This window comes from Doryrhamphus excisus, linkage group LG21 (assembly GCF_037039965.1).
Source record: "Doryrhamphus excisus strain RoL-2023G ecotype Guam linkage group LG21, RoL_Dexc_Guam_v1.1, whole genome shotgun sequence".
In the NCBI taxonomy this organism is placed as follows: domain Eukaryota; kingdom Metazoa; phylum Chordata; class Actinopteri; order Syngnathiformes; family Syngnathidae; genus Doryrhamphus; species Doryrhamphus excisus.
In genome coordinates this window covers 1,305,488-1,317,377 of record NC_136377.1, presented here as the reverse complement: position 1 = coordinate 1,317,377, position 11,890 = coordinate 1,305,488, and the positions used below count along the sequence as shown (strand labels likewise).

General features: G+C 42.4%; 1 protein-coding gene across 1 annotated transcript; it reads left to right on the top strand.

Annotated features, from left to right (window-relative positions):
- The first annotated feature begins 45 nt into the window (after positions 1–45).
- Positions 46–8,243, top strand: ca4a (carbonic anhydrase IV a). Its single transcript, XM_078787552.1, has 10 exons — positions 46–445; positions 1,181–1,252; positions 1,381–1,639; positions 4,032–4,076; positions 4,144–4,308; positions 4,390–4,535; positions 5,142–5,234; positions 5,334–5,400; positions 5,476–5,639; positions 6,872–8,243. Exons 3-10 carry the CDS (start codon positions 1,525–1,527, stop codon positions 7,049–7,051), a joined length of 975 nt encoding a protein of 324 aa, XP_078643678.1. The 5' UTR covers positions 46–445; positions 1,181–1,252; positions 1,381–1,524; the 3' UTR covers positions 7,052–8,243.
- Positions 8,244–11,890: the final 3,647 nt, after the last annotated feature.

Genomic DNA, 11,890 nt, shown 5'->3' with positions numbered 1-11,890 from the left:
TCACAACGGGTCCAGAAACACATACATAGGTGGATAGAAAGAAAGCATCGACAGTCGTCCCTCATGGGCTACAGAACCAACCGCCATTTTCCGCTGATGTGGCGGCAGCAGCCTCGGTAGGGAAGTCCAGACTTTCCAGTTCCACCAGGAGGACACCACGGCTTTCCCGGTTCCGCTGTAGGACATGATCCCTACAGTGTGTCCTAGGTCTGCCCATGGGACCTCTGATTATGTTCATCCAACTAAATTTAATATTTTTGTCGTTGGAGAATAGAAGACCTGTATGACTTCCTGAATATGTTTTTTTATATTATTGGCACTCTATAAACACAAAGGAGCACGCCTACAAGCCTGGACTTCCACCTATCACCTGTGGTGGTCCCCAAGGGTCAGTCCCCAGGCCCCATACACGCTACGCCTAGACCACATCACCTTCAGCACCCAGGTCAGCATCTCCTCTGCTTATGTAGCCCTTCTCAGTCACACCTTTCTTACCCCGTCCCCTCCACATGTCCGAGGCCAAAGGTCACATGAGTCCCCCCTTTTCATAAGTTTTTTTCATTTTAACTTTATTCTTGTCAATTTGGTTCTTCAAATCTCAGATTATTTTTAATATTGTGTACCAGGTATTACCTAAGGCAGCTATGAAAAGGGGTACTCATGTGACCTTTGGCCTTGGGATTTTCCCATAAATGTATAACTTTTTCTTGTAAATTTACGTCATTTACTTACTTTTACGGCTTTATTCTATTTTTTCAATGTGGCCCTAATACAGAAAACGATTTGCAAAGTCTATAAACCAGCAAAAAATAAATCATTGTGAATGATTTGGAGTGCAACCGGACATATTTATCTGACGCTGACTAAGTGTAGTTCTGCATGTGTCCACCAGATGACGACATTCCCCGGGTGGCTTGAGAAGAAGCCGCTGCAATCCAATATACTTGTGTAACAAGGGCATGCCGTCCACTGTCGCCAAATCACAATGTCGTTGCACAATTGTTTTCTCTGACTACATCACCCCCCCCCCCAACCCCCACCTCCACCCATCAAGTGTAGAAAGTCATTTCCATGATGGAGCTCATCACCAAGTAGCATGTCTAAGCTTTCAAACGCCATCGTGTTTTTTTAAGCAATCCTGCATTAATGTATAATTTCACTTTTGTTAAAACTTCTTCAGTGAGTCGGATCCATCATTTTAGACGGAGTGGTGAATAATAATGAAGGACCTGGAGGTGCTATTTTTGACAAGGTTGGATATTCAATATGCAGTATAGACGTTTTCCTATTGATTATGAATTTGCCAGCACCTGTAAGGATGACAATAATGGCCGCATCGTTTGACTTTGACTTTCCCTTGCTCTCCCTCTCACTCACCAGCTGGGAGCCTCACTGGGGAAAAAAAAAGGGGGGCCCCTCAGTGAAGATCCATCCGCTGAGAGCCTTTATTTTAGGGGGGAGGGGCCTATCTCTTTCTTTCCTGTGTGGCATGCTGATGGATAAGTATAAGACCCCCCTGCAAGAATGCCACCACATTGGGAAAAACCAAGTCTGCGTTGCCTTCCCTCCGCCGAGATGCAGCACCTCGTCGTGGCCGTCCTCCTGGCGTCCTCCTGGACCTTCTGCACCGGAGCCGGAGGTGAGTGAGCCTGCATCCATCCATCCATTCATCATATTTATGAATCATCATTTGATAAAAATGGTGCGCCCTCTCTTTCTATTATTTATGAGTCAGACCATTCTAATCAATAATGGAATCAAATGATGATTAATAATGATTATTAATGCTCCATTTCTGCCAATCGACACTTCAAACTTGATCTCCCACCTCCAAGAAATATCAAAATACCCAACCATCAAATTGCCGAAGGGGGGGCTCATCCTGGGGGGGGGCGGCTGTTCATGCGCGTATCCACCTGTGCCGTCCATCACTTGTCCGCCTGCGTGTTTCCGACACGCACGTCCGCGTCCTGCCTTCACGGGAGGGGAAGACGGGACTCGCATGGAGCTGATTCACAGACAAGAGGAGGAGGAGGTGCTGAGGATGATTCTCATTCGCTCCTCTCTCCCCCCCTCTTCTCCTTTGCGTCTTTTCTCCACAATTAACCTCCTTGTGACGGTGGCCTACATGAAAAAAGATTAATTCATATTTTTTCTTGCACTATTTTTGCAGGAAAAAAATACCGTTTTTAATATCCAATCTCACCACGTCCTATATAATATTGTTCATTTATTGTTCATTTAATAGCAATTGTACTGTAATAATGATGCAAGTAGATATTGTGGTAATATGACGCATATTATACGCCCTATATAACTTTCATAGAGAATTAATTCATTTTTTTCACAAATAATCTAATCATCTGAAACATACAAAATTATTTTGATACAAAATTAAATATTTTTTTCATATTCAGCGTTTGTTTCTTTAATTAGGTGAACAATATACAGTATAATTAGTAACAATGCTGATGTATTTTTTTGACGTCCACAAATAGTCCCCAGGCCGGACTTTGGACACACCAGGGTGTTCTTCAAGTGACTGCTAAACAGCAATATTCCCCCCCAGGGACCAATAAATCTAATCTAACCCGGAAAAGTCATTTTTTGCCACTGAAAGAAAAAAAAATCCAAATGAAAACTCCTTAAAAAGTGGAATTTATGAAATTAAAAATTCGATACAAATGCGCGAGTGTCGAGTGTCACGTGACACACACTTACTATTTTCTGAATGTATCACTCCGCCGTCTCGTGATGTCACAAAATGAAGCTAGCAGTCGCCAAACTTGTTATTTTATTGACGTGTGTCGCCGTGGACGTCACATTTATGTATGACGCCATTCCCAAGAGAGACTCCATCGTCGTCGGGGGGGGTTAAGGTGGGGGTAAAAGTATCATTTGAAGCAGGCGGAAGCAACCTGAAGTGACACAGCTCGTCTCGGCTACGCGAGTAGACAGGTAGTGTTTATATCCTTTTCTCTGCACGCCTTTTCACGTTCCTAAAATCAAAGCAAAAAACGAACAAAATATTCATAAAAGAACGTAAATTATCTTTTTTTCCTCAATTCTTCAATTTATCCTTTCCTCGCTCCGTTAGCTTGTATTGTTTCTTTGCTCCTCGGGTAGGCTAGCTCTGATTGGTCAACACTTGTGCGGACGGCGATCTGATTGGCGGAGATCCGGCGCCCATTGAAGAGCCTTTATGAATATAATAGTAATGATTGACCTTTCAGATCATCGTTTAACACAATGCAGTATAAATAAAGTAAAAGTAAATGACAAATATCCCTTTATGAGTTCATATCATGTGAAGGTGTACTTCCCTATTGGGAGCCATTAGATCCCAGAGACCCATTAGATCCCAGAGACGATAAAATCTGCAATGAAGTCACCCTGCCATCACCTTGTTGGTTGAATAAATAAGCCGCAGTCATTAAATGAGGAAGAGATCACAGCAGACGCGATATGAATCACAATGCTACAACGGGAGCGTTTCCCGCTCGGCGGGAGTTTATTTTCATCCTCCATTATTGTGCAGGAGCAGGAGGAAGAGGATGACATGGCAAAGACTTCCTCCGCATAAATGCTGGCTGGGAGAAAGCCTTCATACAATTCTAATCAGCCAGCACGAGACCCTCCTGCTATTTCTTTTCAATGGCAGAGGGTGTTTTTCATAAATATTTCATATCTGCGAGCTATAGCGGCAGATATTTGTCTCGGAGTACGGTTGTTGCAGCGTGCGCGCCGATTGTGAAATATTAATAAACTTTGTGAGAATGTGCCGCCCCCACTGCTGGAGTAAACGGTTCTATCTGTGTTTATTCTGATAGAAAGGGAAAATATTTGTGAATATGATGACAGTTCCTGTGTGTTAGGCGTTTGTATGGCCGGGAAGAATAGCCCAGTTAAATAAATAGAAGAACAATTGGCTGGTTGGACAAAATCCCCTCTTAAAATAGTGCTACGGATGCCACAAATTCAATGAAAAATGAGAAGTTGGTGCAAATGATTCCATTGGCTTTCTCTTTCAGACTGGTGCTATCAGTCCCAGTTCACCTGCGACCATCAGTGCAACAGTAAGTTCAACTCAACAAATATTCTCTCATGGTCAACGCCGTCCTGACCAGCGTCTTTACGTTGCAGCTCCGGACAAGTGGAACCACGCAAGCGCCGCCTGCGCTGGGAAGCGCCAATCCCCCATCAACATTGTCACCAGGAAGACTTTGAAAGACGAGCGCTTGACTCCTTTTCAGTTCTCCAACTACCAGCAGATCTTTCGAGGCACCATCAAGAACAACGGCCACTCGGGTGAGCGTGTGCGGTGCGCCGTTTGCTCTGTATGGGTGACGGCTGCGCCGCTTAACTTTTAAATGCGCTTCTTCTTTCCAGTTCAGGTTGGAGTTCCTCACCTGAGCACCATCTCGGGCGGAGGTCTGCCGACCGTCTACAAGGCCGTCCAGTTCCATCTGCACTGGGGAACCAATGGGGGGCCGGGCTCCGAACACACAATCGACGGGGAGCAGTTTCCCATGGAGGTGCGTTTACAGCTGTTTGCGTCTTTGGCCTTGTCGCATGTGGTTCGAACTCGGGGATGTCCCAACTTTGTCCTGTGGTGCGCCAAGAAGGTTTGGCCAGCGCACTTTGCAATTTTAACTAGCGGCGCACCACGGCGCACCACGGCGCAGCACGACGCACCCACGCCCCTGTCCCTCTCACCGACACAAGTGAGGGAGGAGAGAAGGCGTGAAGGGGAGGGACAATTAATCACGATGAATTAATTTGACAACCAAATCTTCAGTTAATCTAGATAGTTAATCTCATAGTTAGTCTAATATTAGTCTAGATAGTTAATCTCACAATGATGATTCATTAATATGCAGAAAACAATAAGCAATAAAGTCATACATAATAAACATCGTTGCTTAAGCCGCTTCCCTGAATAAGCCCCGTCCCAGATTGATTTGAGGTCACGCAGGGAACGCTCTCGGGCTTTTGTGAGCGTTACAGGTTTCTTCATTTCAACATTCCTTAGATTGTTGCCGCTATTGTCGCAAACGCCGCAGTGCCCCCCCCCCCAGACTGATAGTGTTAAGATAGCTTTGTTGGCCCATGTGACCAAAGCAGGTCTTTTGGTCTTGCAGCTGCACATAGTCCACATGAAGCATCACTACACCGACCTGGTGACGGCGCTGGCAGATCCGGAAGGAGTTGCAGTCCTGGGCTTTTTCTATGTGGTAACCATTTGAGTCATGTGATCATGTGCCTTTTAAACACGCCCACTGCCAAGTGGAAACTCAGCAAGTGTTGATCTCTCTGCCGCTTCCGACTTTCAGGTGTCCAACAGCGCGAACCGAAGGTACGACCCCATCATCAGCGCTCTGCGAAGCATCAAAACCACAAGTAGGGGCTGACTTTTCTTCCGAATAATCTAAACCGTATCAGCACGACGGAACATCTGATGGCGTCTCTTTTCAGACGGCAACACATCCTTGCCTCCCGCCTCTCTGGCCCAACTCATTCCTCCTGAGCAGAACCTGACCACCTTCTACCGCTACAAGGGCTCGCTGACCACGCCGGGCTGCACCGAGGCTGTCGTCTGGACTTTGTTTGAGGACCCCATCCCTCTGAGCTCCGAACAGGTTGGGCTTTTGAGGCTTTGAACTTCGGTTGAAATATGCGGTGCAAGGAGAATGATGACTTAAAGAGACGCCACGGCTCCAGATGACATTTGTTTGTCATTTGTTCGTCAGCACAAAACACAAAAGAACACAAAATGATGCTGTGGAGAACATAGAAAGCAGCTGCTGTCCCCTTCCACAAAGTGAAAGTGAAGGTTACCTTTGTTTGTGTGTGTGAGAGAGAAAGAGGGAACAATGCATATTCTAGATATAGTTGCAAATGGTGATTAATCATGATTAATTCATTTGACAAGAGAATCATGTATATATATACAAAAAATATTATGACTAAAAATATTCCAGATATAGTTCAAAAGTACAAATGGTGATTAATCATGATTAATTCATTTGACAAGAGAATCTTCACCAGTGCGTGTATGTATATATGTATACATATATATATATATATATATACACACACACACACACACACACAAAAATATTCTGACTAAAAATATTCCAAATATAGTTGCAAATGGTGATTAATCATGATTAATTCATTTGACAAGAGAATCTTCACGCATGCGTGTGTGTGTATGTGTATATACACACAAAAAATATTCTGACTAAAAATTATTCCAGATATAGTTGCAAATGGTGATTAATCATGATTAATTCATTTGACAAGAGAATCTTCGCCTGTGTGTGTGTGTGTACATATATACTATATATATATATATATATATATATATACATTCAAAAAATATTTTGACTAAAAATATTCCAGATACAGTTGCAAATGGGCATATGCCGATTAATCATGATTAATTAATTTGACAAGAGAAGCTTCACTTTATCTGGAGCTGTTAATACAGGTAAAAAATGTTGACAAATACCAACTCATACAAAAACCAAGGTTTGATTTTCTACACGTTCAAAACCCACAAGGTATGCTGGGGAACCCATTCACGCGCTTCCCAACAGGAAGTTACCCAGCATGCCTTTTGCATGTGCAGTATATTAGTGTACCACATGTGTTGCGTCACATTGTTGTTTTTAGTTGCACCGTGAGGGGGTCATCTGGTTTGGTGACCCCCTGTTGGCGTGTCAAAATACACAAAAGTACACGGTACACAGTACAGGACAAACTAGGACTAGACTAAGTGTAATATTGTGTGAAAACCGAGACGTAAAAACGTAAAAAGTATGAAACATTTTTCGACAAAAACAGAGATTTTATTTTTCCCCTTCAGCTTCGGGCGTTCTCTGAGCTGAAGTTCCACGACGGGAAGTCCATGGTGGGGACTTTCAGGCCGGTGCAGCCCCTCAACGGCCGCCAGGTGTTCCGATCGGGCGGCGTGGTGGTCCCGTTCAGCGCCGCCCTCCTCATGGCCGCCCTGGCTACGGCCCTGGGACTGTCCCAGCCCAACTAGAAGGGGGCGCCCGTGCTGCACTGCGACACTCATGAAGTTCTTCATCATTCCCAAGTTGAAACCCCTGGTTTGTACCACCAACACCACCACCACCACCGCATGGTTCCGACATGGTCGCCCACGTCGTAGTGCAGGCATGACTCAGCGCCGGCCCCCCGCCTCCTCCCCTTAAGACACACATGACAAAGGTGCCCAAGCGACACCTTCGAGGTGCTCTAAGGGGCGGGGCTGCATGCATGCATGCGTAGCGAATCAGTAGGTGGTACATCAGGCTTCCGAGCACTCGTGGCGACTGCAGTCAGACCCCGGCCTGCCATGATATTTCACCGAATCATCATAAACGCCCCCCCCCCCACACACACACATGCGTCCTCTTGCACTTTGGAGCTCATCCCCCTTGAACAATGTCAATCAAATTTAGTCCCCGCTATTTAGTCACCGCGAGTGGCCCCGGTCTCGTGACGAGGCACGTGACGCCCCGGTTCCCTCTCCATGGCACATGAGAACAGTATGGAGCTATTAATAGCACAACTGAGTCACAAAAACAAGCTCCGTTACAAAGTCAGCGGTCAAAGAAGTCGTTCCAAAGTCCAGAAGCTCGCAGCCAACAGGTCAGCAGTCAGCAGTCAGCCAATGAGAACGCGAGGAGCAAATGCACGGCGTGGATCTCCAATTCCACGCCATTATTTTCATCGCCAGCAACTGATAGCTGCATGGATCGGCACGTCTCGATGATGATGATGATGATGAGTGAAGATGCGCGCTCCAAATTCACGCTACGTTCGACTGACGGATCACGGCGTCTGATGATGCGCTGAATGTTACTGACTGTGAAATACATCCTACTGACTTGTCTCCCATCATGCAACAGGGCCTCCCAGATACTTTCTTAAGAGATGGATGCAGTCTTCCAGCCATATTTGTTGTGATGACCAAGGAATCTGGATATTTTTCCATACTTCCATGATGCTTTAACGTATATTTCTATGCCGTTTGTGTATTTCTGCACTGAATGTGTATATTGATAAAAGACGCACATGTTCAAAGTATTTATGTACTACATACATATATATATGAAGTATCACGTTGTTGAACTGGAGTTGTACGCCAATGGCGGCTTGTAATTCTTAAACATGTCATAGAAAATATGAATGTTCAAATTCAACAATAAACTACATATCTGCCTTTTTAATCAACAGCCTCCATGTCCGTCTTTTCACCTGACAAGTCACATGACACTGCACGTTGGTGCCATGATTGACAGCCCACAACCCAATAATAAGAATTCCTGAATGGAAGAGATTAATGCTAATTTATTGGTTTATGCTGGGGTGCACAAAATGTTTTTATTTTGATTTATTTTACCTTTATTTACCCAGGCAAGCAATTTAAGAACAAATCCTTATTTACAAATGCAGCCTGAACAAAGACTAACAACAAACACTAATTATGTAAAATGGCTAAAAAAAAACGCAGTATATTTTACTCCAGTGGTGGGCAAACTATGGCCCGGGGGCCACATCCGGGTCACCAAGTGTTTGAATACGGCCCGCCTGTTCTTTCTAAAGTATTTAATTTCAACTTAACATCATGGCTTCTTGAGCCAACCTTTTTATGGTTTAAGTAGCTGTTTTATTAATATTGTTATGTGGTCTGTTGTTTACAAAGTGCTCCTGAATAAAGGGACACAAGCACATAAAAAAATAAAATTAATAATAATAATAAATTAAATTTATAATGCACTTATAATACATCAAATGAATCATCTAAAATAAAATGATCTAAAGTAAAAATAAAATACAATAAATAAAAGCACAAATTGAATTTAATCCAAAAATAAAAGATCAAATAAGAAATAAAATAGTAAAATAAATATTAAAAACAAGAAGCAAAGCAATAAAAATATAAAAAATAAAACCAATTAAAATAAAATAAAAAGAACTAAAAGACACAGGACCATACGACTCACTCCGAGTTAAAAGCCAGAGTATGAGGCCCCCGCCTTGATATGAAAGTTTAATGTTAGTGCGGCCCGCGCAAGTTTGATATGGATGCTGTATGGTATCATGTACCCAGAAAAAAATATTACGTTTGATTCATGTTCATGTTAAAGGTTAAATAACTGTTAATAGTTATCCTCCCTATCCGTGTGGAAGTGGTAAGTTTTTGGCTATTTAAGTTGAAAGGAAATAACTTGAAGGCTACCGTTTAGGTGGCTAGCTCTCTAGTTTGCGAGTTAGCATGTGTCTCAAGACCCTGCAGTTGCGCAATATGTTGTAAATAAAAAGAGTATAAATGTGACTATAGTCGTGTTTTGTCATGTCGACAGGGCTCTAATAATGCTTTGTTCATTTTAATCTGAAAAAAATCATTTGTCTACCCACCAACTATGTATATGTGGTTCCTCTTGGACCTAGGGTCACGCTGGAGGGGTTATGTCTCACACTGGAACTGGAGGAGGTGGCCGAGGACCACAAAGTCTGGACTTCCATATTCCCCGACCCGGATAAGCGGAAGAAAACGGCCTGCGGTTTGACTCCATGCCACATATTGAAGAAACTGATGAGATGACTCGGTTTGTTTAGCTATGAACCGACCTTGAAGCTATCTGAGGGGGCTGCAGGAAGTGTTTGGCAGGGTCACGTCCAGTGTGCTTCTGGTTCCAAAGAATGGCGTCTTCAGTCCCAGTCCTTGCGAGGACACGGGGTTGTTTCAGGTGATTTAAGAGCGGTGAGGGACACCGCATACCACGAGACGGATCTTAAACATCCTCCCCTTTGATTCCCAATCTTTCCTGATGCTCAAGTGGTGAGAAGTCAAAGCAACCATAACCGGGATGAACAGGATCCTCTTCTGCCTTTTCTCTCGCCTCCATGGTGAAGAGGCTGCAGTCTTCCTGAGTCCGCACATCACAATGCGCCTTTTGATTCCTTAATGGTGGCAAAAAACAATAGAAGGGAAGGGAAAGACAATTAATAACTTCAAATAGGATGGGATTTAGACTAAACAAAAGCACGCAGGTTAGTTGAGGAATAGCGTTATCAGTGTGAGTCCCGTTAATTCCATCATGGAATTATGTTATGTGTGGGAACGCAACAAATGTGGTCATGGAGTTCCACAATGGTTTGCATTTGCGCTAATATTATTATATATAATATTATTCTTTTATTAGAATCAACCCTGGTGGAACCCTGGAATTGGACCACCAGCAGGCCGTAGTGTCCACGGGCCAGATTTGTATTTGTCAGAGAATGCCAGAATTGGGAGGTAAAATTGTACCGTTGCTGTTGACAATTTAGCATAGTTGATTTTTGGTCTTTTTTTATTTTTATTTTTATTTTTATTTTTATTTTTATTTTTATTTTTATTTTTATTTTTATTTTTATTTTTATTTTCTACCGCTTATCCTCGGGGGTGCTGGAGCCTATCCCAGCTGTCTTCAGGCGAGAGGCAGGGTACACCCTGGACTGGTAGCCAGCCAATCACAGGGCACATATAGACAAACAACCATTCACACTCACATTCATACCTATGAACAATTTGGAGTCGCTATTTAATTTTAATTTTAATTTTAATTTTAATTTTAATTTTAATTTTAATTTTAATTTTAATTTTAATTTTAATTTTAATTTTAATTTTAATTTTAATTTTAATTTTAATTTTAATTTTTTTAACAAAATGTTTAAAATAAAAAAAATTCCACTAAAATATTATAAATTAATATCAAAGGTGTTGTACTCCTGATTTAAAAAAAAATGAACTTGCAAAAGTACTTTAAATCGGCCTTGGAAAATCTATCAATCAACAAATAAATGCATTTCTTGATTGGCGGTGCTGCGTGAACAGGAAGTGGATGAGGAAAAAGACAATCCATTGTGACAGAAACAAAGACACCTTCAGTCTCAGCACTCCCAAAGACAAACACGGTGAAGTTTGTTCTTTTCCAGGCAACACTGTTTCTTTTTGGTGGCATTGTTCTGAGGGACGCGGGTCAGCGAGGGGTGAGGGGTCTTTTATAAATACGACAAAAAAATGTTCAAACATACATTGTAGTTTTCAATAATCAAAATATCTTCACCTCAATATGTTGTGAGATGTTTAGAAGTCCGAAAAGTACTGCATTCGGTTGGATCATGTGAGTTACTCTCACATTTCTACAGTATTTGTTAATATAACAATAACATTTCCCCTGGAATAATAATCAGCGATAATAATTCCCTTCATATAAACAACAAAATGGTTCTGTTTTGATTTTTTAGCGTCACGTAATTGAGGAATTCTGTGCAACCAATCAGCGTCTCAGCTTTCGTCACATGACTCCGGAAAACCAATGGCATAGCAAACAGGAAGCCATTGACGCTGTCACCTGGGAAGACATGGGGGTAAGCACTTGCTGCACAGGTAGCTTTGGAATGTATCTTCACGCTGATTAATATTACTTCTAACTTCTTATTTCTTATTATAGGCGCCAGCTACAGCTTCCGGGAGCACCGGAAAGAGCATTTCATTCGTGTACATGCATAACGAACGTAAATGGTAAGTGCTAACGCTAGCTTCAATTAGCTTAGCCATCCGGTCCCATTCGTTTGTATGAGCCGGTTAGCATAAACAGCAATGCCGGATTCTTAAAGGCTTCAACTAAATCAACACCCACATGGCAAAATGTTGTATATTTGTGAAAATTGTTGCGATTTGTTTAATTCTGTTACACTCTTGAACCGAAATCATTGTAATTTATCACTGCTTGTAAATGCAATTCACTTAACTGTTGTGTAGCATTCATAATTGAATGAATACTATAGCACAATATTGTGTTATAGATGGAAATATATTGTTATA